At 42.8% G+C, this 27,775-nt stretch overlaps 1 protein-coding gene across 1 annotated transcript in view; it reads left to right on the top strand.

Moving 5' to 3' along the window:
- Positions 1 to 27,775, top strand: part of LOC125446965 (ubinuclein-2-like) — a 138,277-nt gene that overhangs the window by 17,868 nt on the left and 92,634 nt on the right. Inside the window, exons 6-10 of the mRNA XM_048520997.2 lie at positions 4,330 to 4,837; positions 10,099 to 10,169; positions 10,638 to 10,767; positions 14,115 to 14,233; positions 17,945 to 18,058. Of these exons, the coding sequence (XP_048376954.1) occupies positions 4,330 to 4,837; positions 10,099 to 10,169; positions 10,638 to 10,767; positions 14,115 to 14,233; positions 17,945 to 18,058 (942 nt within the window). The remainder of the gene's footprint in view (positions 1 to 4,329; positions 4,838 to 10,098; positions 10,170 to 10,637; positions 10,768 to 14,114; positions 14,234 to 17,944; positions 18,059 to 27,775) is intronic.

Raw genomic sequence — 27,775 nt, 5'->3', positions numbered from 1 at the left:
TAGACCCTATGCAAGCCTTATCTTAACCCATAAGCCTGTGCTGTATTCATTTCTCCCTCAGTTAGTTACCTTGCTTCCTCTTAAATGCATCTGTTGTATTGATCTCAACGAGTGAGTGCCATGTTCTGACACCCTTCGGGTGAAGTGAAGTCGACTAAATTCCTTAACAGACTCTGGATGTGAGTTTGCTCGCTGAGCTGGAAGATTAGTTTTCAGACGTTGCGTCACCATTCTAGGTAACATCATCAGTGAGCCTCCGACGAAGCGCTGGTGTTATGTCCCGCTTTCTATTTATCTGGTTAGGTTTCCTTGGGTTGGTGATGTCATTTCCTGTGTTGGTGATGTCATTTCCTGTTCTTTTTCTCAGGGGATGGTAGATTGGCTCCAAATCAATGTGTTTGTTGATGGAGTTCCGGTCGGAATGCCATGCTTCTAGGAATTCTCGTGCATGTCTCTGCTTGACTTGTCCTAGGATGGATGTGTTGTCCCAATCAAAGTGGTGCCCTTCCTCATCTGTATGTAAGGATACGAGTGATAGTGGGTCATGTCGTTTTGTGGCTCGTTGATGTTCATGTATCCTGGTGGCTAGCTTTCTGCCAGTTTGTCCAATGTAGTGTTTGTCACAGTTCTTGCAAGGTATTTTGTAGATGACGTTCGTTTTGCTTGTTGTCCGTATAGGGTCTTTTAAGTTCATTAGCTGCTGTTTTAGTGTGTTGGTGGGTTTGTGGGCTACCCTGATGCGAAGGGGTCCGAGTAATCTGGCAGTCATTTCGGAAATGTCTTTGATGTAGGGGAGCGTGGTTATGGTTTCTGAGCCCGTTTTGCCTGTTTGTTTGGGTTTGTTGCTGAGAAATCGGCAGACTGTGTTCATAGGGTACCCATTCTTTTTGAATACGCTGTATAGGTGATTTTCCTCTGCTCTGCGTAGTTCCTCTGTGCTGCAGTGAGTGGTGGCTCGTTGGAATAATGTTCTAACGCAGCTTCGTTTGTAGGTGTTGGGATGGTTGCTCCTGTAGTTCAGTATTTGGTCCGTATGTGTTGCTTTCCTGTAGACGCTGGTTTGAAGTTCCCCATTGACTGTTCGCTCTACTGTGACATCTAGGAATGGCAGTTTGTTGTTGTTTTCCTCCTCTTTTGTGAATGTTATGCCAGTAAAGGGTATTATTGATGGTCTTGAAGGTTTCCTCTAATTTGTTTTGTTTAGTGATGACAAAGGTGTCATCCACATAGCGGACCCAAAGTTTGGGTTGGATGATTGGCAGAGCTGTTTGTTCAAGTCTCTGCATTACTGCCTCTGCTAAGAACCCTGATATCGGACAGGAAAACAACACATACGGACCAAATACTGAACTACAGGAGCAACCATCCCAACACCCACAAACGAAGCTGCATTAGAATATTTTTCCAACGAGCCACCACACACTGCAGCACAGAGGAACTACGCAGAGCAGAGGAAATCCGATATCAGGGTTCTTAGCAGAGGCAGTAATGCAGAGACTCGACCAAACAGCTCTGCCAATCATCCAACCCAAACTTTGGGTCCGCTATGTGGATGACACCTTTGTCATCACTAAACAAAACAAATTAGAGGAAACCTTCAAGACCATCAATAATACCCTTTACTGACATAACATTCACAAAAGAGGAGGAAAACAACAACAAACTGCCATTCCTAGATGTCACAGTAGAGCGAACAGCCAGTGGGGAACTTCAAACCAGCGTCTACAGGAAAACAACACATACGGACCAAATACTGAACTACAGGAGCAACCATCCCAACACCCACAAACGAAGCTGCGTTAGAACATTATTCCAACGAGCCACCACACACTGCAGCACAGAGGAACTACGCAGAGCAGAGGAAAATCACCTATACAGCGTATTCAAAAAGAATGGGTACCCAATGAACACAGTCCGCCGATTTCTCAGCAACAAACCCAAACAAACAGACAAAACGGGCTCAGAAACCATAACCACGCTCCCCTACATCAAAGACATTTCCGAAATGACTGCCAGATTACTCGGACCCCTTGGCATCAGGGTAGCCCACAAACCCACCAACACACTAAAACAGCAGCTAATGAACTTAAAAGACCCTATACAGACAACAAGCAAAACGAACGTCATCTACAAAATACCTTGCAAGAACTGTGACAAACACTACATTGGACAAACTGGCAGAAAGCTAGCCACCAGGATACATGAACATCAACTAGCCACAAAACGACATGACCCACTATCAATCGTATCCTTACATACAGATAAGGAAGGACACCACTTTGATTGGGACAACACATCCATCCTAGGACAAGTCAAGCGGAGACATGCACGAGAATTCCTAGAAGCATGGCATTCCGACCGGAACTCCATCAACAAACATATTGATTTGGAGCCAATCTACCATCCCCTGAGAAAAAGAACAGGAAATGACATCACCAACACAGGAAATGACATCACCAACCCAAGGAAACCTAACCAGATAAATAGAAAGCGGGACATAACACCAGCGCTTCGTTGGAGGCTCACTGATGATGTTACCTAGAATGGTGACGAAACGTCTGAAAACTAACCTTCCAGCTCAGCGAGCAAACTCACATCCAGAACCTCAACCTGAGCTACAAATCTTCTCAAAACTTGCTAGCTCCTTAACAGACTTGTAGTAACAGTCTTATATTTACAGTCCCTGGTTTTGGACTCACAAGTGAAAAATCCTTATCGCCCAATCAAATCCCTGAATATTTAAGGTAACCCCTCAGACTTTTCACTTCTAAGAAGATGACCTTTGTTAGTTTTAACATATAAGTTCTGGAATCGCCAGTGGTGATGGTCCTTACTCTGCTGTTGTTCTGCACCTGGGTTGACTTTGTTTTGAAAGCCTGAACTTTCTCCTAAACTGTTTCCACTCAACCATCGCAATCATGAGAAGTCAATTCACTTCAGGTTTTGTAGTCTGATGACCTGTTGTCAGTTCTGAAATGAATAAGTGCTGATGCTCACCTTTTTTCAAAACCAAGATTTAGTTGAATTTCCTAATTGTTCGTGATGTTACTGTCAGACCATTGCTTATTTCAAACCCTCATGCTCCCAAGTTTTTGTGAAAACTCAAAACTAAAAGCTTCGTATCTAAATGTTCACAGCATTCATAACAAATTACAGAAATTGATCCTGCATATTAGTGTTTGCATCATATGCATTTACTTCATTGTGGATATCTGACTAGAAGATAAGAAGGATTGGGTCCTGAATATTGAGGGGTATATGACATTCTAGAAGAATAGGAAGCTAGGTAATGGTGGGGAGCAGCACTGTTCATCAAGGATGGTAGCTGTGTAGTAGTTAGAGATAACTTGGTTCAGGAGATCAAGATGTAAAACTGGTTTGTTCCTATTTGTGCGTAATTTAGAAGTAGAGTTCACTGTTTGAAAATTAGGCTCTTCCTTCTCAAACGGAAACAAAAACTTTATTCTGAGGGTCGTTACTTTGGAAGTCTTACTCAGATGGTGGTGAATGCAATGTCATTGCAAACTTTTAAGTTGGAGGTAGATTTTTGTTAGGCTCTGGAACATGCAATTTAAAACACCAACTGATTGGTCATGATCTTAGAAATGGCAGAACAACTTGAGTGGTTGAATGGCCTACGTTTATTTGAACTTGGAATATTTATATGTTGGCAAACTGAATCATAAACTCAAAAACATTCTCATTTTCTTGTTTAGTATTGTTGTATTGCCTGATCTTATTTATAAAAAATAATTCTTGGGTCTTACATCACCTGCAAGGTTTGTACTATGAAACCCATTGAACTGTAGCAAAGTTACAGTACAGAAAGAGGACATTTAGCCCATTATATCTGAATCAGCTGAATAAATTGGTTGCCCATTTTAATCCCACTCTCCAACACCTGATCCATAACCTTGCAGTATACAGCAATTCAGGTGCAGATCAGGTTCCTTTTGAAAGAGATAAACCCTAGTTGCCCCAGAAGTTGTGAAGCAATATGATGCAATTGAACACCTCCCTGTTTGATTGAGCAGTTAAGAATTCACTATATCACTGTACAGCTATAGTCATATGCAGGCCAAACTGGATACAGATGGCAAGTTTTTTTCCTTAAAGATTTTCAGTTAACAAGTTGTGATTTTGTGACAACCCAGAGCTGCCGTTCTTACTGTTTTTACTGCTGGCTTTTTAATTTCACTTTTTAAAAAAAAACTTGAGATGGGTTGAAATGATCCAAGTGCTCTGGTGAAATTTGAATTCATGTTCCCTGGATTTTAGTTGACTAACATAACCAGCACACCCCTTAAACATCCCTCTACTTCCTTTCAGAGTGGTGGCCCTCAACGCTGACAAACATAAAAAGAAGCGGAAAAGTCATAGTGATGCCCTGTCATTGGCTGAAATGCTCAAAAAGTTCCAGAAGGAGAAGGATGCTATGAAAAAGCAGGAGATGACCATGAAGCCTCCATCAGCCTCCCAAGTCCCTGAGCAGACTATAAAGAACCCTGGTGGTTCTGACATCAGTGTGACTGCTGCTGACCAGGTCTTTGCAATTCTGGGGAACTCAAATGAGAATGACTTGCTTCAGGAAGCTGCCAATGCCATGGAGTTGCTTGGTGACCTGGACATAGATAAGCTGCTAGCAGAAACGCCAAGTGGAAGCCCAGCCTCTGAAACAGAGGAAAACAGCAACACTGCCGTGTCCTCAGGTTTCAGTTTAGCAGCCCAGAGCCAAAAACAGTTGGCTGAATTGCCGGCAGGGTTACCAGTCCAGCTTGAAAACCAGATCAAGGATCTTAAGACACTATGTGCTGTACATTTGAATAATGAAACTCATGTAAGTACCTAGCTGGAAAATCCCGAAGTAGCATTTGGAGAGAGAGTTCCATTTTCTAGCTTTTAATCTCTGATCTGAAGGTGCTTCTCCTGGGAATCATTAGTATGAGGGTGGGGAGCATCTAGGGCACACTGACCTTTTCAAAATGAAATAGAGAGGGAACACTTGAAAGTGCATGGATGAGGGGAAAGGTTGTATTTCCATTGGAAGAAAATGGACATGGAGAAACTGGAAGCAAAATTTGAGAAATAAAACTATTGTAAGATCCATCCAAATATGTCAGGAAGATCCTGTTTCTCAAATTGTTCAACCGTACATTTTGTCATTGCTGAGTTCAGTCCAATTCTGTTTTGAAACAAGAATTATAGGAATATGATCAGGAATGGGAGGCCTGTCTGACATTTTCTGTCTCATAACCTTCCAGTGGAGGTTGGGGAGATGAAATGAATCTAACTGCTGACCCATTGCAGTGTCTGAGAACCTGGGATCTTCTGACCTGGGTGACAGTGCCTTTGCGCACGCAGTTTTCAGAGGAACACCTTTTCATTTTAAATTTTCCTCTTCTCACTTTACTTCCTTTGAAAGAATGCCCTCTCACCAGAAATATGCATACAACTCTCTTGCACTATCCTGCTAGGTGTTGTTCACATGCAGACCTGAATAGTGAATACCATTCGAATATGGGTCCCTTAGTAGCCCTGCCAGATCATGTTCTTGTGCACAGAACACCGTCACTTCCAACATTTCCCTTCAATACACCACTCCAACTTGGTTGTTTGCCTCCAATTCTTCATTGTCACTGGGTCAAAATTATTCCCCCTCCTCTTCTGCCCTTGGTAGAGCACAATTAATACGAAAATGTTCGAAGATGCTTCTTGGAGGTGTAACAAAGAAAAGGGATATTAAATGGGGTTATTAAAGGCTAGGTCAAAAGGTGACATTTAAGTGCATCTTAAAGAACAACAGGGATTTTGATAATATTTTTTGAAATTCCAGTCAACAGGTAACAAACCTGAGGAGATAATAAATAATTCACCCACCAGCACCTCAAGGGCAGCTACAGATGAGCAATAAATGCTGTTTATGGTAATGATGTCCATATTCCATGAGTGAATTTTAGAAGAAGGTGGTCTAAGGGAGGAGTGGCAATGAGCAATGTTTAAAGCAATATGTAATATATTTGGACTTTCAGACAGCGTTTGACAAAGTCCCACATAAGAGATTAATGTACAAGATTAAAGCTCATGGGATTGGCAGAAGTGTATTGAAATGGATAGGAAACTGGTTGGCAGAGATGAAACGAGTAGGAATTAATAGGTCCTCTTCAAATTGGCAGCCAGTAACTAGTTGGGTTCCACTGTGATTGGTGATCGGTGCTCGGACCCCAGCTATTCACAGTACATATTAATGATTTGGATGAGGGAACAAAATGTACTATCTCCAAGTCTGCAGATGATACCAAGTTGGGTGAGAGGGTGAACTGTTGACGAGGATGCAGAGACAGGTTGGGTGAGTGGGTAAATCAATGGCAGATGCAGTATAATTTGAATAAATGTGAGATTATTCATTTCGGAAACAAAAACAAGGAGGCAGATTACTCACTGAATATCTGTTTTTGGGAGAGAGGAGTGTGCAGTGGGACCTGGATGTCCTTGTGCACCAGTCACTGAAGGTAAGCATGCAAGTGCAGCAGGCAGTAGAAAAGGCAAATGATATGTTGGCCTTCGTTCAAGAAGTTCTGAGTACAGGAACAAAGACGTATTGTTGCAGTTACATACGGCCTTGGTGAGGCTATACCTAAAATATCGTGTGCAGTTTTTCCTCCTCTTCCGAGGGAGGAAGCTGTTGCTCTCGAAGGAGTACAGCAAAGGTTTACCAGGCTGATTCCAGGGATGGCAGGTCTGACATATGAGAGGAGATTGACTAGGTTGGGATTGTTTTCGCAATCTATGATGGGGGATCTCATAGAGACTTATAAAATTCTAACAAGACTGGACAGGGTAGATGCAAGGAAGATGTTCCTGATGGTGGGTATGTCCAGAACCAGGGATCACAGTATGAGGATTTACAGTCGACAATTTAGGAAGGAGATGAGAGATTTCTTCACCCAAAGAGTGGTGACCCTGTGGAACTCATGATGACAGGAAGTAGTTGATGCCAAAATATTAAATGTATTCAAGAGGTGACTACCTTTCTGTGAAGGTATTGCATTTTGTTAATACAGTGCATAAGAAGTTGGAGTTAGGCCCTGACAGAGGCATGTGTCAGGGATTAGTTTTAGAGTGGACTGACAACACTGATTCTGGGCAAGAATGCTGAGATGAATGATTACATTATTGACTGAACCATCTATAGCATGGTTTACAAATCAGTGTAATATAGGGCTGTGGATACTTTATTAAAGCCCAGAGTAAGAGAATTCTTGTCCACAAATAACTCTATTGGCAAAAAATGCATTCACTGACTTAAACGTGAAGCTGGTAAAGCTTTATTGAACCATAAAATTTGGTACTTAGCATTTCACTGATCTATGTGTGGCAAGAGTTACAGGTTCAATGTGTGTTGGTCTGTCCCAAGACTCCAGAACTTAAAGGATCTTCTCCTAGTTCTTCAACCTTCTCCCTTTACTCATGACATCAGTTGAGATTTTAGCTCAGCTTACTTCATTCTAGCATTGCTACAAAAATTCCTTTGCAGCTTTAAGATTTAACTCTTGAGGACCCTTTTTCATTTCGTGACTTCCCCATCTACCTTAGCTGCTGAAGGTTCCAGTACACTTCAATTTTAATGTAATCAACCTGTTCAGGTATGATATTATGTACCTCTGGATCCCCTGGCTCAGAAATGGAGAGATTGCCACTGCAACATAAGAGCTTTTCTAGTCCCAGTTTAGCTGTTAAAGCAACACACTTCACACCTGTTTGCTGGTAAGTGTTCTGTCTTACTTGCTGTTTCCATCTATCTGTCATGTCCCCACCCCTCTCGTTTCCCCAGTGAAAATTATTTTAGTTGCTAATTAAACCTCTAGTGGATTCTTAAGGCAACCGTTCAACTGAAAATAATTTTTGCCACTAACTAAGATTAACACCAGATTGTTACAGTAACTCCTAACTGTTAAGTACCCATTAATAGTCATTAGGCAACATTCGAAGCAAATTCTAACTTGCTGGCAATTGCTCCTATTTCCCTCTCCTGATAAATGGCCGGAAGGTGTTTTATGTCAGATATAATCCCGTGTCAATTACAAAGCAGCTGTATTATTATCCCCATTCCACTGGTAACCTTTGAACATTTATCTGAAGTATTTGCTCATGAATCAATGCAATTTACATGCCTAAACCAATTATTGCAACTCTTGACCAATGGGAAGGATGCCACTGAGCGTCTTTGCCATTCACCCAAACTACCAGCCTTCCACATGCACACTCTAACAACAATCTAACATTAACTTCTTGTCATCTTGAGGTTGTGCAGGACGTTGGTGAAGCCTCTTCTGGAGTACTGTCTGGTTCTAGTCGTCTTGTTATCAGAAGGATGTTATTAAACTGTAGCGGGTTCAGAGAAGATTTACCAGGATATTGCTGATGACATTTTCTGAGGAAGGGTCTAGGCCCGAAATGTCAGCTTTTCTGATCCTAAGATGCTGCTTGGCCTGCTCCACACCTTGTTATCTGGGAATTGAGGTTTTGAGTTATAAGAAGAGGCTAGATAGGCTGGGACTTTTTTTCACTGGAGTGCAAGTTTCTTTCAGGGATGTTCCCAAACTAAGCAAGTCTCACCTACCTGCATTTGGCCCCTATCCCTCCAAACTTTTCCTATTCATGTATTTGTCTAAGTGACTTTTAAATGTTGTAGCAGTACTTGCATTCACTGCTTCCTCTGGCAGTTCATTCCACGCACAAGCCATTCTCCATATAAAAAAAGTTTCCCCTCATGTCCTTTTTAAAACTTTTCCCCCTCACCTTAAAAATATGACCCCTAGTTTTGAACTGTACCACCCTAGGGAAAAGACCCTAGCTATTCACCTTATCTATGCCCCTCATGGATTTTCTAAATCCCTGTAAGGTTACCCCTCAACCCCGTACAATCCAGTGAAAGAAGGACCACCATGACCCACTGTCTCCTACTGTAAAACCAATTTTGTATCCAATTGGCAAGCTCAGGCTGAATCTCATGTGATCTAACTTTACTAATTGATTCCTTCACTCAGTCTTAGTAGCCTGAAAGTTTGAATCTTTCAGATGCCTATCCACTATTCTTTTGAAGCCGTTGATCATTTTCATCTTACACAGAAAGTTGAAGGTTATTACATTCACTGCGTATTCTTCTCACATTCTTCACCCCTCCACCCTCCCTGTCCAAACCCTTTAAAACTGTATCCCCGCTCCTGTCTTCTATAATGGAAATGGTGTTGGGCATTTATAATGAAGGAACAAATTTTAAGTGTAAAAGTAAAACAGAACATTGCAAGAAAAAATGGACTGATTAAAGCAGGGTAATACTTAACTGATTAATTGAGGTTCTTTCAGAAAGTTGATTTGGGTGACGTTCATGTGGTCAATGTTGTGTATTTTAGCTTTCAAAAAACAATTGACAAAAATTCTGTCTAACACATTTGAACCTACTCCTGGGATAAGTCTCTGCGATAAAGGAGGAAATGGTAGATAGTTAATCAGAAGTAAAGGGAAAGAGTTGTTTTGTATTTCTCTTGAGAATGGGAAGCCCCTTGCATGTTCACTGCCATTCCTTGCCTGATCTCTCTGTTGCAGTCCAATATCTCGATGTTTTTACCCCTCCTCTGGTAATATAAAGACAATTAATTTTATGTAGCAAGTGGTTAGGGTCTGAAGTCCGTTGCCTGAGAATGGAGGCAGGTTCAATCGAGGCATTGAAAAATGTATGGTATTATCTGAAATGGAAAAATGTATAGGCTGTGGGAAACCATTCAGGGGAGTCAAGTCTTCCCGGATCAAGTGATCAACTAGGCAAATTATTCCTTCAACGGGTCAGCGTAGGCACAGCTGGCTGAATAACCTGATTCCGTGCTCAAGTTACTGTATGATGCTATTTACTTAAGAGATATGTTATACATTACTCAGTGCAGCACCCTTCTATACATAGTTCATCAGTCCACATATGTCCTACAGTGACTCACTGGACATGAGCAATGAGCAGTAAGCCTGATTCTTATTGAATGGTTTATACCCAGGAATGGTTATGTCCTAAGCTATACCTTTAATACTGTTACTGTGTTTATTCAGGCAGGGAAGGTTTGTGAAGGAGAAGGAAAGAAGAAATTCTTCACACCGGATATTAACACTATCCTGCTGGAGTGAGTATTCTGCTTTTTTCAGATTTCCTTTTATGAAAATTTCTGGGGGAGAAAATGGATTGACTTTTGGAATATAATCCCCAAAGCAGGGGTAAGGTCCAAGCAAATACTGTCACTAAAAAGGGAAGCAGGCATGATCTGATTGAATGGCAGAACAAGCTGGAAGAGCTGAATCATCCTGTTCTGTTCTGTAAATTATAAACGATCATAAACTGAAAACAAAAATGAGGTTTATTAATTTACTAAATGATACTCTGTCCCCTGAGTGCACTCAGTGATAAACATCTGAAGTGCATGGCAGCACGCTGATGTCCTGTGACAAAATTCCAAGATGTTTTGCATGTTTCAGCTTTGGTAGGAAAGAACAGAGAGCGTTGATAGTGGGGGCTTTACAATGTAAGCTTCACTGTTGATATTTGTTGCCAGTTGTCATTTCATCTGCCTAACCTTCTGTCTGTCTATGTACAGCATTGAGCTACAAGTACAGGAGTTGAATGTGACAGTGCGCTCTGGAGTGTACAGCTATTTGGCCTCTTTCTTGCCCTGCAGCAAGGATGCCTTGATGAAACGTCTGAAGAAACTACACCTCAATGATCAGGTAAACAGAGTCAGGAACTAGTGTACAAAATTGGTTTCCTTGCTTTCCAGATACACAACTTTGTCTGGTGCCAATGCACATCCCAGTAAAATACTCAGAGGAAGATAAATGGGGCAAGGAAAGTGTCAATTATACAGGTCAGCAGATTCCAGCTTTGATTTGCAATCTTTACTAAGGTAAAGGATTCTAAGCATCAAAGTGCAGCGTTATAATGGAGCAACTGAGTTGCTGTGCATCCCTGCAGCAGGTACAAACAGTCGTCTCAATGTTAACTACAGTGGTAACTGTAAGAGTCTAAATATTTCAGGAGAATAAATAATGTCCATTCTCAGCATACTTACAGAGGGGATGAGTTGCTGTTATGACTGGTATTTATGCTATTGCAGTTATAGTGGGGAGGTATGCCCATGTGTCAGTTAGTTGCTGAATGTTGAGCACTATCACTCGGGTGGAAACTATGAACAACATAAAAGCTCAAAACCTACCTCTTGCATCTTTTCCTTAACATAAATTGTGGATCAACGTAGAATCCTTCCGTCAGGGTGGGATTTACATTAAGAACAGCCCTTTCCAGATCATTAGTTCTGTGAAATTCGTGCACAGGAACCAGGTAGAGGAAGAAACGTTTCGCTAATGACTTAATGGGCCACATAGTCAAAATATGCAAACCACTCATGGTCCAACGAATTAAAATGTATCTCCTATCTACAGAGCCTTAGTTTCTCTCACTGTTACTATTATTTACCTTGAACCATTATTTACCGTCCCACCAGCATCCACATCCGGGAGATCATCAGACGCCACCTCCAGCGAGATGCCACCACCAGACACACATCCCCCTCCCCTCCCTTGCCTGTCTTCCGCAGAGACCGTTCACTCTGGGACACCCTGGTCTACACTTCCTACACCCCCAACACCTTCCCACAGGCCTATGGCTCCTTCCCCTGTAAGCGGCGAAGGTGCAACACCCGCCCATTTACCTCCTCCCTCACCAGTATCCAAGGGCCCAAACATACCTTCCAGTTGAAGTACCGCTTCGCAGAACATCTATGATCTGCTCACAAAAAAGACCCTAACTACCTGTTGCCCACCACTTCAATGCAGCACCCTGCTCCCTGGACAACATCTCTGTCTCTGGCTTGCTGTAGTGTTCCAATGAAGCCCAACACAAGCTAAGGGAACAACACCTCACTTTCCGCTCAGACATCCTGCAGCCCTCCGGATTTAATATTGGGTTCAATAATTTTAGGGCCTAAACTCTCCCATGTCCCAGCCCCCCCCCACCCCACACATCAGGCCTTGTTACCACATAGGCTGCCATATCACACCCCCTGTTGTTAGTCATCAACAGTCCCCATTAACAACTACCCACTTTCCTTTGTCTGTCCAACTGTTTTTCTCTCTCTTTGAGCTCTATCCTATTGTTTACTCCCTACCCCACCCACCTCCCTATTTCCTGCATATAAACTGACGTTTTCCCCACCCACCATCTGTTCTGAGGAAGGGTCACCGGACCTGAAACATTAGCTCTGTTTTCTCCTCCACAGATGCTGCTAGACCTACTGAGCTTTTCCAGCTATGTGTACAAGCTATTTGGCCTCTTTCTTGCCCTACAGCAAGGATGCCCTGATGAAACATCTGAAGAAACTACACTGAGCTTTTCCAGCAACTTTGTTTTTGTTCATGATTTACAGCATCCACAGTTCTTTCAGTTTTTGTTATTTATTTTTACTATTTATAAATTGGTGCATAAATGGAATTTTCCTACATAAGCTTGTCACTCTAATTACATTCTTAAGTATACTGTATAGCCCCAGGTCCGCATCTCCCATTACTTTGGGCTATGCTGGTGCTTCAAATGACTCCAGTTATAAGTTTAGTAAATTGTCTTAAGTGTTTTCTTTAATTGTATGTGGAATGAGACTGCTAGCCAAATACTAAAATATAAAATTTTTAAGTGGAAATTAACTATGTCTGAACATGGAGTTCTGTTTATTTTAATCTTGTTAAATCTGATGACTACATATGGTCGTCATGTGGAGCACTAAAAGGAACTCGACTACAGCTTGTTTGTAGGGATAGAATGTGCTATAGCTAACTTTGTGGATGACTCTAATATAGGTGAGAAAGTAATTTGCAATGAAAGAGCAACAAATGAATATGGATAAAATGGGCCAAAATTTGTCTGATAGAGCTGAATATGGATATGTGTGAGGTAATCCATTTTTTTTGGAAGAATACAAAGGCAACTTACTATCTAAATTGAGAGAAACTTCAAAATACTTTGGTGCAGAGGGGTCTGAGTATCCTTGTGCATGAATTGGTGAAAACTAGAATGCAGGTACAGCAGGTAATAAGGAAGGCAAATGAAATTTTGGCAATTATTGCCAAAGAATGGAATACAAAAGGAGCGAGCATAGTTGCAACTGTACAAAACATTGGTGAATCCACGTCTGGGGGGCTGCGCTCAGATTTAGACACCTCATTTGAAGATGGATATCAATGGAGGCTGGTCAGAGAAGTTTTAATTCCAGAGGTGAAAGGTTTGTCTTATGAGGAAGAGATTGAGCAGTTTAGGAATATACACACTACAGTTTAGAAGGATAAGATGCAATCTAATTGTGGGTACTAAAGGGCATTGACAGAATAGACATCGAGTGGATATTTCCACTTGTTGGGCAGTACAGAACAAGACTCCACAGGTAACAGATTTTAAAAAATGAGGAGAAATTATTTCTCTGAAAGTTTCATGAATCTGGGGGATTTACTACCCAGCGCGCAGTGAATACCAGGGCACTGAATAAATTAGGAAATAGACAGATTTTTAATTAGTAATGGGTAAATGTGTTATAGGAGCAGGCAGGAAAGTGCAGATGAGGCCAAAATTAAGTCAGCTATGATCGTATTAAATGGTGAAGCAGGCTTGTGAAGCTGAATTGCCATTCCTGCTCCTAGTTCTTAGGTGTGAAACAAAATTAAACTGTGACAGTGTGTAGTATTCTTCTTTGTCAGAAGTTTGTAAATTCAGACGCCATGCAAGGGACTTGGACATATAATCTAAGCTGAATTTGCAGTACCTGTTCCACTGTTAGAGATAAAACTGAGGTCTCATCTCGAAACGTCAGCTTTCCTGCTCCTATGTTGCAGCTTGGCCTGCTGTGTTTGTCCAGCTGTACACCTTGCTGTCTCATCTATCCTGTCAGGTAAAGTGGTCAAACCAACAGTCTCAATCAGTTAAGATTTATCCCCATAGTCTTGGTGAAGCACTTTAGGATATCCTGAATTTAGGATCGGAAATATAGGGATGCAGATTATTTTCTTAACATCTGTGCTTCCTTCCTTCCCAGGATGAGCGGTTACGGGATCCAACACAGAAACTGAAGGAAGCAGTGGCAAGTGTAATGCCAGCACAACTGATAAAATACCAGGAAGAACTTCAAGCACATACACAAGCCCGGTTTGCCAAGTACGTTTACCCCTCAGCCCTCTTTTCCAGTTGTTGTTAGACTAGAAAAGTCATGGTGAATGATGTGCTCTCTAAAAGTTTGCTAGAACTCACTGGCTTATCCTGAAGTATTTTTCATTTTACCTTCTGTATTCATCTAAAATTGAGAGTACCTGTAGTCTCAAAACCTTCATCCAGGCTGTTAAAGCACGAGTTCAAATTTGTGATTCTTTGATAGGACTATAAGGATAAACAAACATTTTTCCACAGGGAAAACTATGAAGAGAGTCTTCAGAGTTCAATCCTATACCCTCAGCATAGTCAGTGGTAGAATTGTCTCGAACACCACAGCTGATTAGTTCTGAGTCATCCAGATTGAAAGATCTCTAATTTGGTTAACATCGATGTGGTGCTGGTGTTGGGTTGGGGTTGACAAAGTCAGAAGTCACACGACACCAGGCTGTTGTACAACAGGTTTATCTGAAATCACAAGCTTTTGGAGTGCTACTCCTACGTCGAGTGAATTTAAGGGAAACACACGGGCATAGAATTTGAGAAAGAGAAACCAGCACCACCTTATTTTTAATTTTTTTTGTAATTATCTCTCTGTCTCAATTGGATCATACGTCATCCCTTCACTTGCTGTTCAGCTGTGGACATTTTACTCATGCTGTCTGACACTTTTGATCACCTGCAAAGACTTGATATTTAGCCTGTCGACACTTCACAGACATACTTTGTACTATTTTTTGACCTCTCTGCCTATAAATTCTGTGTGTGTGCGCTGCCCTTCACTTCACCTGATGAAGGAGCAGTACTCTGAATGCTTGTGATTTCAGATAAACCTGTTAAACTAATACCTAGTGTTGTGTGACTTCTGACCTTGGTTAACATCAACAACACCTTTGGTTTACATAGTGCTTTTAATGTAGTAAACTGTTCCAAATAATGGTATTATTATCAGACACAATTTGGCACCAAAGCACCTAATGAAACATTGGAATGGGTGATTAAAGAGGCAAATTTCTAATGAGAGGCTTAGAGAAGGTGAAAGGATTGAAGACACAAATTCCACTGTTTAGAGCCTGAGCAGCAGAAGGCAAAATGATCAGTGGTGGATTATCAAATTGGGGCTGCACATGAGGACAGAATTGGAGAGATAGAGATTGTGGGGCTGGAGATGAGGAGGGGTGAGGACCTTGAACTTGAACTTGAATTTTAAACCATTACATTGCCAGCCTAGATCTCACTGTAGATCAACAAGCAGAGTAATGATGGATGAACGGGACTCGGTAGGAAGTAAACTATGGGCAGCAAGATTTTGGATGAGCTCGAGACTATACGGGGTTTGAGATGGGAGGTTAGCCAGAGTAGCACTGGAATAGCCAAGTCTAGAGTTAACTAAAGAGTGAGTGAGGGTTTCAAATGCAGTTGGGTTGAGGCAATGATGAAGGCAAGCAATGTTGTTAAAATGGAAATATTGTTGATGATAACTCAGACCTTAGCTGAGTTATGAGATGTGGTATTATCATTGATTTGACAAACCTAAATGCCGGATAATCGAATTCACCAAGGCTCCTTAGTACCTTCCAGATCCACGACCACTGTTATTTGGGAGAAGGGCAGCAGTTACATGAGAGCACCACCACCACCTGCAAGTTCCTCTCCCAGTCACTAGCCACCCTGACTCGGAATTACATTGCAACTTCTTCTGTGTTACAGACTCAAAATTCTGGACCTCCAGCTGTAATGGCATTGTGAATGTGTCTGCACCAAATGGTTCAAGAAGGCATCTCAACCTCCCTTTCTAAAGAACAATTGAGGATAGGCAATAAAAGCTGGCCCAGCCAGTGTATCCCACATCCCAGGAATTAATATAAAAGGAGTCCTGGGTCTGATGCCTCTTCATTAACACTGCAGAGTGGAAATGTAGTGAAAATTGGAAGGGGTGAACAAGTTGTAAGTGTGCACAGATTAATGAATTGTGGCATCAAAGTTAATGTTAGACAGAGGCAGTCATTGCACAGTGTTCTTTCCACTTTGGGGAGGGTTTATGGCAGTGATAATCACTGCCACGTACACTGGGACATCCTATAGCACCAGCACCAAGGATGTTAGCACAGTCACTTATGGAAGCAGTTGTATTGTGCACACATTGAAAAGCAAACTAAACAGCTGTAAACCAGTATTAAACTATGCTGCATATCTAAGTGTTTTATTTTCCATTATTCTTTTATGGGATTGGGTGTCGCTGTCATGGCCAGTTCAGGGAGCAGTTCAGCATCATCCATATACTGTGGATCTGGACTCACATCAGATCAGAGTGAATCTGACTGCTGATTTCTTTCCCTAAAAGCTGTTTGTCAACCAGATTAGATTTTACAATATGATTGTTGCCATGGTCACCTTTACTGAGGCTAGCTTTCATCTCCAAATGGAATAATTGAATTTAAGTACCACCAGCTGCCTTGTGCAATTTGAACCCACGTCCCCACGGATTTAGCCTGGAACACTGAATTACGAGTACAATGACATCATCACTACACCACCATCTCCCCACATCATACAGGCCAATGATTCTTATTAAAAATTCAAGTTAAACCTTCTTCCAATCTCATTCTGTCACAAATCAAGAGAGGTAGGCTATGCAATATGAAGTCCATTTATCTGTCCATGTTCCATGTCTTTAGCAATCCTAAAACAAAAACAAAATCAACCTCCGTATTGATAGCTCCATTGGTCCCCAGAATCCACTGCCTTTTGGGGGAGGTGGAGTCCCAATCTTCCAATCTACCCCTTGTGTGCTAAGTTGTTTCATGATTTCACTTCTGAATAGGTCTAATTTTAAAGTTGTTCCCACTTGGTCTGGATTTCTCCACTGACACAAATATTTTCTCCACCAATCCACTCAAATCCTTTTCGTTTTTAAATCACTTCAGATTGCCTCTTGATCATCTGCAGCCAAGGGAATACAAACTAGTTTTATTTTATCATTTTAAAAGAAGCTAATTACATGCTGCAGAATCTTCTAAGCTCAATGGACTACAGGCCAAGTTTACACATACTTGTTAATCTAACCCTCTAAGCCTAGACACTTTTTCATGTGAAATGGTGTAAAACTCAAGACTATCGTAACCGTCCTGAGGTTCAGTGTACAGAACTGAATAGTGACTGAACAGTGTACAGAACAGTCCAGGCTGATAAATGATGTATACCAATGAACCACAACACTTATCCCACTATATTCCTGCCCTTTTAGGGAAAGGCTACCATTCCACTAATCCTTTTGGTTGTATTTTTGTATCCATGGATTAACTTTTTTGGTTACTTTTGCATCCGAATGTTTAAAGATCCTTTTATCCTGATCTGTTGCAGAGTGTTAGCATGTAGTCATTAGTTTATAGCCTTGGAGCTGTGGTGATGTATGGAGTGAGAGAAGCATATGTTCTCTCCTGAGTGTTTAAATTTTCATTTTGATTGTGTTGCAGCATGCCAGGCACGTGCGCACAGACTGCACAAACCCACAGCATTTCTGTCCTGCTCCCATGAGGGTCATAGACATTGGTCAAGGGCAGTGACTGTGGGTGGATTTTAGAGCACAGGCAGCAAAAGTAGCTGTTTGTGGATATAAGGCAGAAAGCGCAGCACTGGCATGTGGATGAATGTGTAGGGTAGGTACCACTTCCCAGTTCTCTCTACCTCACCTTACTCATGTGTTGGGTATCTTTTCAGAATGGCATCTGAAGAGGACCGAGACAAAAATGGTTCTGAAGAAGAAGATGACGATAAGCCAGGCCGAAGAGTCATGGGACCACGGAAGAAATTTCTTTGGAATGATTATGTCAGGTAAGTATTTCATAAGCTGAGGATATCCTTCCTGGGAGTTGTTACTTTTAATTTTGAGGCCTTCATACTGACTCTTAAATTAGTAGAATAACTGTCCTTTCTAGGCCTGCTATTCTTGAAATTTCAAACCAAAATAATTATAAGCACTCATTCTGTATCTTACATTTCTTATTATTTCTGCCATTTCCTTTGCCTTCACTGTCTTAGTCTGATTTTAATTTTGACAGCTTGCCTCAGTGGCTAATATCCTGTAATTCTTTACCAGGAGTTTGTGGGTTTGAGTTATGTAAGTTGAGTACACTTAACCGGTTGAAGTTGTCATAAATGTGCCATCTTTCAAGTGAGAAGTTGAACCAAGGCCCTGCTTGCCTGGACTATTTGAAGAAGAACCAAGGATTCACTATATTCTGACAGCGTTTATTCTTAAAGCGGCACCACCAGATCCATTGGCCATACATTAATTTGCTATTGAGAGATCTTGCTCAATGCAAATAGTCTGCTGTGTAACAGCAGTAATTTTTTCATGGACTGTAAACACTCCTTGGGTTTGTTCTTAGGGCATCAGATCGTAAACAATAAGAGCGCATGTACATATTCAGCCTATCTACTCCACTCCACTCTTTTTATTCCCACGTGATGTGTGCATCACTGACTGACCCTAGGAGCCTTGTATAATGTGGCGACAGTCTAATCTTCTACTCCACCTTCCTGCACTGTACTCATTTCCCTAATTGCTTTAGTATCCAAAAATGATTGATTCCTGTTTTAAATATGCTCAATGACTGAGCCACCTGGGTAGAGAATGCTATATTCTGAACTTGGAATTTGCTTCTCTTAAGTTTGTTTCTTGATTGACAGCCACCATGGAGAAGTTGATTGAGAGTTTTATTTGGTCACAGCCCTGAAGCTAAGTACTGAAACCCTGACTTCTATTTCCCCGAATTGTGTCTGCGTCAATTTTCTTTGAGAAATGGATTGAACTTGAGTTGTGACGCAATCTCCAGCTTGTCAGTGCTCACCATTGTATCCTCATTCTAACTAACGGTTACTTGGACTCCTTGACTGAGGTCAGTGAACTGTACACAGGCCACAGCAGTACATGATAAAGAAAAAAATTGGGATGTTTGTAGTATTAAGTAAGCTGTTTATTTGCATTTTCCCAAATGCTTTCTGCCCTTTTGAGTTTCTGGACTATATTTTGTATACAGGATTGATGGGGCAATTGGTTGCCTCCTGTTCTGTAAAGTCGTCTTCTGTTGCTTTCATCAATGCCCTTATCTCCAGCATAAGGTCAGAATGCGAATGTTCACTGATGACTGCACAATGTTCAGTAGTCCATGTCCAAATGCATCAAGACATGGACGGTATCCAGGTTCGGACTGAAACGTGTCAAGAAACATTCGTGCTACATAAATGCCAGGAGTGGTCATTTCAGTAAGAGAGAATGTAGTCACCACTCCTTGATATGCAGTGGCTTTACCATAATTAAATTTCCTGCTGTCCGCATCCTGGGGATTATCAGTGATGATCAAGGGAACTGAACTAGCCGTATATAAGTACGGTAGCTACAAGAGCAGTTCAAAGGCTAGAAATACTGCAGCAAGTAACTCATCTCCTGAATCTCCTAAACTTGTTCACTATCTACAAGGAACACCAGAACTGTGATGGAATACTTCCTACTTGCCTGGATATGTGCAGGTCCAACAACACTTAACCCAGGTCAAAGCAGCCCACTTGATAGCATCCACTCCCTGAACCACTGATGTTCATTAGCAGAAATGTATACCATCTGCAAGATGTACTGCAGAAATTCACCATCACTCCTAAGACAGCACCTTCTAAACCCACAACCACTGCCGTCCAGGACAGTAAGGGCAGCACATGCACAAGAACACCACCATCTGCAAGTTTCATTTCAAGCCCCTCACCGTCTTGACTTGGAAATGCATTGTTATTCCTTCAGCGTAGCTGGATCTAAATCCTGGAATTCCCCCTTTACAGTATTGCAGATCTACCTACAAATCATGGGCTGTAGCAGTTCAAGATGGCAGCTCACCACCACCAGGAGAACTAAGGAGAACAAGGAATGGGCAATAAAAGCTGGTCGTGCCCTGTGCCTTGTCGTGCCCAGCAAGTGAATTCTTCTTGCGAAACAAATGTTCTGTGAGTCTAGTTTTTCCTTCACCGAGGTTTAACTTTACCTCTGCCTCCACTCGGTGTCAAAACATCATCCAGGTTTTTCAGATTTACAAGAGTAGGTTTTAAAAAAGTCAGTTGCCAGTTGGATCGATTTGGTATGAGTTTAGATGTTTCATTTTTCAAAAAAGGGATCCCTTAAGGTTGGTTCCTCATCATTGTCGAAGAACTATAACTGTTTAATTGCATATTTCCTTACCATAAAGCAGTTCCTCTTCCTGCCTTACACATGCTGTAATTTCACCCACCAACCATCGGACACAACTGTCATGCTGTGCCTGCACTGCAGAAGAATGATACTCCCACGTGGTCAATTTTTCTATTTGCATTAAGCTTTATAAGTTAATCATACAGGATAATAGAAAATCAAATATTATTTAAATCAAATAAAAGGTGGAATTGAAATGCGAAAGATGTGAGGTGTGACATAAGCTTCTGAGGCAGAAAGCTGTGGGTTCAAGGCCTACACCAGAGAATTCAGCGCAGTCCAGGTGACACTCAAATACTGTATTAAGGAAGAGCTGCATTGCCATGAAACGTCAAGCCAATGTGATGTCTGCCCTTTTAAATAGTTGTGGAAGATCCCACCGCACTTTTTGAGAAGGAATGAGAGTTTTCCCAAGAATGTGTCCCTCAATTAGCATTGTTAAAAACATTGGCTGTAAAGCAAGTTGATTTTCCTGAAGTTTTGAAAGGTGCTATATAAATGCGGGTGTTTTTTGAACATCTCCACACGCTGGCCTGATAACCCACGTTCATAAAAACCAAAAGAACTGTGGATGCTGTAAATCGGGGGGAAAAAGCAAAGTTGCTGGAAAGCTCAGCAGGTCTGGCAGCATCTGTGGAGGAGGAAACAGAGTTAACGTTTTGTGTCTGGTAACCCTTCCTCAGAACAGACAGAACCCACATTCATACCTTGCTTCATCTCAGAATTTAGTTTCAACTCAGTATCTCAGTGAGATCAGAGATAGTAGGAACTGCAGATGCTGGAGAAACTGAGATAAGGTGTAGAGCTGGATGAACACAGCAGGCCAAGCAGCATCAGAGGAGCAGGAAAGCTGATGTTTCGGGCCTAGACCTTTCTGAAGAAGGGTCGAGGCCCGAAAAGTCAGCTTTCCTGCTCCTCTGAAACTGCTTGGCCTGCTGTGTTCATCCAGCTCTACACCTCGTTATCTCAGTGAGATCACTTTTTTAAATGTTCTCCCTTTGTCTCTTAAGACACTGTTCATTCCACAGTTATACCAACTTTCCTACCATTCAATGAATAATACCCACCAGTATGGCTAAATAATAAATATCAAGCTATTCAGACCAAAAAGATATCACAGTTGAACCAGTTCTCCTATTTGAGTTTAAGAATATCCTGCAGAATTCTTGGTTGATTATTCACACTTCTCTGGGGTACTGTGATTAAGTCTTCAGCTGTACACTCACTCCAGCTAAAATCAGTTAACTTGGTACAAACTGGGAAAGCATTAATCTGAATAGGTTGGTGTTGCAGTTTCTTCACCTAACTGCAGTACTTGATGAATTCCTTTCAGGGAGAAACTTATCAATCATCTCAGTTTATCTGTTTTCTGTTCACCAGTTGGCAAATAAAAGTGGCCTTGGATTTCTTTCAGTACACTGGACTGGCACTGCAGTGAAAGCTTATTTGCTCAGTTTTTATTTAGCACTCCATTCTAGACATATAACCTCGGCAGGGGATGAGGATTTATTGCTGTTCGTAAGTTACCTTGAGTATGCGGTCGTGGGTTGCCTTCTTGGGTCCCTGCAATTGTTTATAACAGTTTGATGCAACTAAGTGGTTTTCAAGAGTCACCCATGTCAGTGTGACTGGAGTCACATATGGGCCTGACTGAATAAGGCCAGCAGATTTTCTTACCCACAACAAGAATGAACCTGATGGATTTTTGGTACAGTCTGTGGCTGTTTTTACTTGTCCTAGTTTTTTAAATTTCCAGGTTTACAAAATGAATATCAAATTCTCAAACTGAAGGGAATTTAATGTGTCCCCTCTGGAGAAGTCCGACCACCTGTTCTACCATACCTCCTACTGAGATCACTAGCATTTTAAATGAACTTTACCTTTTTTTAGTCTAAGTGACTTTTCCAATTTTTTTTGTGGTAAAATGGTCAAAAATCCTCAAACATGACAAAATTTGAAGGATAAGTTCCAGTCATTGGACAGTGATGTGACAAAGGTGTTTAATTTACTGGCCGAGACCCTTCATCAGAGAGGGGGATGGGGTGAGGGTTCTGGAATAAATAGGGAGAGAGGGGGAGGCGGACCGAAGATGGAGAGAAAAGAAGATAGGTGGAGAGGAGAGTATAGGTGGGGAGGTAGGGAGGGGTTAGGTCAGTCCAGGGAAGCCGGACAGGTCAAGGAGGTGGGATGAGGTTAGTAGGTAGGAGATGGAGGTGCGGCTTGGGGTGGGAGGAAGGGATGGGTGAAAGGAAGAACAGGTTAGGGAGGCAGAGACAGGTTGGACTGGTTTTGGGATGCAGTGGGGGGAGGGGACGAACTGGGCTGGTTTTGGGATGCGGTGGGGGAAGCGGAGATTTTGAAGCTGGTGAAGTCCACATTGATACCATTGGGCTGCAGTGTTCCCAAGCGGAATATGAGTTGCTGTTCCTGCAACCTTCGGGTGGCATCATTGTGGCACTGCAGGAGGCCCATGATGGACATGTCATCTAAAGAATGGGAGGGGGAGTGGAAATGGTTTGCGACTGGGAGGTGCAGTTGTTTATTGCGAACCGAGCGGAGTTGTTCTGCAAAGCAGTCCCCAGGCTTGGGGACCGCTTTGCAGAACGGAGGCTTGGGGACCGCTTTGCAGAACAACTCCGCTCGGTTCGCAATAAACAACTGCACCTCCCAGTCGCAAACCATTTCCACTCCCCCTCCCATTCTTTAGATGACATGTCCATCATGGGCCTCCTGCAGTGCCACAATGATGCCACCCGAAGGTTGCAGGAACAGCAACTCATATTCCGCTTTGGAACACTGCAGCCCAATGGTATCAGTGTGGACTTCACCAGCTTCAAAATCTCCGCTTCCCCCTCCGCATCCCAAAACCAGCCCAGTTCGTCCCGTCCCCCCACTGCATCCCAAAACCAGTCCAACCTGTCTCTGCCTCCCTAACCTGTTCTTCCTCTCACCCATCCCTTCTTCCCACCCCAAGCCGCACCTCCATCTCCTACCTACTAACCTCATCCCACCTCCTTGACCTGTCCGGCTTCCCTGGACTGACCTATCCCTTCCCTACCTCCCCACCTGTACCCTCCTCTCCACCTATCTTCTTTTCTCTCCATCTTCGGTCCGCCTCCCCGTCTCTCCCTATTTATTCCAGAACCCTCACCCCATCCCCCTCTCTGATGAAGGGCCTAGCCCGAAACGTCAGCTTTTGTGCTCCTGAGATGTTGCTGGGCCTGCTGTGTTCATCCAGCCTCACATTTCATTATCTTGGATTCTCCAGCATCTGCAGTTCCCATTATCACTGTTTAATTTACTGGAAGGGTTTTAAAAGTCACTGCAGAGGTACAAATCCCTCTAGTGGTGGAATCCAGAACAGCGGACACAATTTACAATTAGAACCAGTCTATTTCTAAGTGAATTCAGCAACACTTTTCTCAAGTCTAGACTTCTGTCCCTAAAAAGCTCTCAATGCTGGAGATCAATTCAAATATTGAAAGCTAAAATTAGTACATTATTGTTTATGGACGGTGTTGACAGTTTTGAAACTACGGCAGCTAGATGAGTTGACTTGAAGGTTAACCATGTCCTTGACTGACTGGAATAGCCTTGAGGAGCTGAATGCTTTCTCAATGTTTTTTTATTTAAATGTATACCTTTCATTTTCTGCATTTAGATTTTTCTGATTTTCTTTGCTTAGCTCACTGCTGCTCCTTTTCCATGAACTGAGCCAGTGAAGTTAAGTTCCTATTTTTGTCATTATTCCTGTTTGGGTTGTTCGTGGTCTGTCTATCCAGTCTTCTCGTTTTCTTTTGATTCTGTGTTTCTGTATTTACTAAAACTCTTGTATGCAGCCATGGCTTCTCTATGCAATACCTGTCTCCCACCTCCACATGAATCCTATAACACATTCTCCGTTAACTACCAGTATCTCCAAGCTGTCCATCACTACTCCTCTTAGCAGATCATGTCTCCAGCATGCATCACCCACCACACACTCTTGGAATAGGGTCGTACACCATGAACATCCACAACAGAAAGGGAATATTTAGAGCATTGTGGTTGTGCTGGCTCTTTGATAAAACTCCCAATCAATTTCACTTCCTTGGTCTTTCCCCATTGTCTATGCAAAGGTTGATTGATTACTTTTTCGGCAGTTTCCCCTTCGGTCACTATTGACGCAATGCTTTCGGCTCAACCGACTGAGAGGAACTGAGGAGTTGCATAACTCTTGTGAAAGTGACTATTTTGTGTTTTAATGCTTAGAAAAATGCAGCCAGTTGGAGAGTGCCTGAAGGAATGCCAAGCACCACCACCTATTGAGGGCTCTCATGGGTTTAGTTTAGCAGCTTGGGTTTTTCCAATAAGAACCAGAATTGCAGCATTGCGGAATAAGTCTACTGAGACAGCAAGAAACTTTTTAAAGCCTTCAGTTCCTGCTTATAGAGATGATGTGGAGGTTAGACAAAGTCAGAAGTCACACAATACCAGGTTACAACAGATATATTTGAAATCACGCAAGCTTTCAGAGTGCAGCCCCTTCATCAGGTGCAGTGAGAGAGCAGGCCACACACATAGAGTTGAAAGGCAGAGAGATCAAAAGATCACAAAATAGTGTGATTGGAGTGTCAGATAATAAGTCTCTGCAGGTGACTAACAGTGTTAGTCGGTGTGTAAATATTTATAAAGTCAATATCAGTGCTGTGCTGTCATGACAATCAGGCAGCGTGATAGGAATATTCAAAAGGTGACATCTCACGTCAGACACTGAAATGTAGGTGTGAGGCTTTGTTCAGAATCTGTCTGAATTTTAACCTGGAATCAGGTTGGTTTTATGCTAAAAGCTGGATTTATAAGATGCCACGTTGACTGACTGTGACTACAAATTGTGTGCTTTTTGAAAACAGTAGAATGTATCTGCAAATAAACATCTGGATGAAATGATTCACTCTGTAGATTTATATGTGTGCGATGTGTGTCTGTCAATGTGAGAGAGTATATGTGTGAGAAAGTGTCATAACTAATTCGAAACAGTAAAAACTGTTTAAGGTAGAGAGAGCATAACAATTTATCAAGGCGATGCTGTCAAAATAGAACATTAAGGAAGATTTTACAGATACAGTACAGCGTAGTAGGACTCACATCACGTGACATGAGCTCAAGATCATGGTTGAGGCCGTCTTCACGGGTCCAGAACTTGGCTGCCAGTCTCTGCTCACCAATTCTGTGTTATTGTGCATCTCTGAGATCGCCTCGGAGGAGATGCTTACCCAAAGATTGGAGACTGAATGCGCTTGAGTGTTGAAGTGTTCCCTAACTGAGAAAAGACATTCCTGTTTGACAATTGTTGAGCAGTGTCAATTCATCTGTTGACAGAGTGTCTGCATGGTCTCGCCAATATACCGTGCCGTGGGACAAGTTTGCCTACAGCACATGAGGTAGACAACATTGTCCGAATCACATGAGTATCTCCCATGATCTTGTGGTGTAATTGCCAAATATCTGTAAAATTTGCTTGCTTTCCTGTTTTGACAGCGTCACCTGGATAAGTTATGATCTCTCTACCTTACCCTGTGCAGATTTGAATTACTATGAAACTGTCCACCTCATACACACCCCTGTCACACCCACCATACACTGTCATCACCTTCTCTCAACCCCATCTCTGTCACAACACCCCTTCTCTCTCACACACCCCTCTGTCACACACCCCTCTCTCACATATATCCCAATGTCCCTCTCACGCCTCTGTGTCTCTCTCTCTCACGCCCTCTTCTCTCTCTCTCTCTCTTGTGCTCCCCCGCTCCTCACAACAGCCCCCCACACCCCCAGCCACACAGACGCAGATCCTCACTTTGTCTATCTCATTCTTTCTGTCTCTCTCACACACTCGCATGGATACACACACAGCCCCCTCTTTCACACTGTCTCTTTCTTGTGCACAGACACAGCCCCTTCTCGAGCTCGCTCTCTCGCTCGCGCTCTCTGACTCTCTCTGACACTCTCCCTCCCTCCCCCTCTCCCTCCCCCTCTCCCTCCCTCTCTCCCTCCCTCTCTCCCTCCCTCCTCTCCCTCCCTCTCTCCCTCTCTCTCTCTCCCTCCCTCTTCACTCCCTCTCTCTCCCTCTCTCTCTCCCTCTCTCTCTCCCTCTCTCTCTCCCCTCTCTCTCTCCCTCTCTCTCTCCCTCTCTCTCTCCCTCTCTCTCTCCCTCCCTCTCTCTCTCTCTCTCTCCTCTCTCTCTCTCTCTCTCTCTCTCTCTCTCTCTCTCTCTCCCTCTCTCTCTCTCCCTCTCTCTCGACCCTCTCTCTCTCTCCCTCCCTCTCTCTCCCTCTCTCTCTCTCCCTCTCTCTCTCTCCCTCTCTCTCTCTCCCTCTCTCTCTCTCCCTCTCTCTCCCTCTCTCTCTCCCTCTCTCTCTCCCTCTCTCTCTCCCCCTCTCTCTCCCCCTCTCTCTCCGTCTCTCTCTCTCTGTCTCTCTCTCTCTGTCTCTCTCTCTCTGTCTCTCTCTCTCTGTCTCTCTCTCTGTCTCTCTCTCTGTCTCTCTCTCTGTCTCTCTCTCTCTCACACACTCGTTTTCTCTCTCTCTCTCATTCTCTCTCTCTCTCACTCTCACTCACTCTCTCTCCCTCTCTCCCTCACACTCTCTCACATTCACTCTCTGTCTCTCTCTCTCACACACTCTTTTTCTCTCTCTCTCACATTCTTTCACTCTCACTCTCTCACTCTCACTCTCACACTCTCACTCTCACTCAGACTCTCTCTCTCTCTCACATACACTCGTTTCTCTCTCTCTCTCTCACATTCACTCTGTCTCTCTGTCTCTCTCTCTCTGTCTCTCTCTCTCTGTCTCTCTCTCTCTGTCTCTCTCTCTCTGTCCTCTCTCTCTCTGTCTCTCTCTCTGTCTCTCTCTCTGTCTCTCTCTCTGTCTCTCTCTCACTCTTTCTTTCTCTCTCTCTCTCTCTCTCTCTCTCTCTCTCTCTCCTCTCTCTCTCTCTCTCTCTCTCACACACACGCTCTCTCTCACTCTCCCTCTCCCTCTCACTCTCACTCTCCCTCTCACTCTCCCTCTCACTCTCCCTCTCACTCTCCCTCTCACTCTCCCTCTCACTCTCCCTCTCTCACTCACACTCACACTCACACTCACACTCTCTCTCACACTCACACTTTCTTTCTCTCTCTCTCTCTCTCTCACTCTCTCTCTCTCTCTCACTCTCTCTCTCTCACTCTCACTCTCACTCTCTCTCTCTCTCACTCTCTCTCTCTAACTCTCCCTCTCTCTCTCTCTCTCACATTCACACTCTCTCTCTGTCTCTCTCTCACACTCTTTCTC

This window comes from Stegostoma tigrinum, chromosome 38 (assembly GCF_030684315.1).
Source record: "Stegostoma tigrinum isolate sSteTig4 chromosome 38, sSteTig4.hap1, whole genome shotgun sequence".
NCBI lineage: Eukaryota > Metazoa > Chordata > Chondrichthyes > Orectolobiformes > Stegostomatidae > Stegostoma > Stegostoma tigrinum.
The sequence above is the reverse complement of the archived record's forward strand: the minus strand, read 5'-3'. Positions and strand labels throughout refer to the sequence as shown.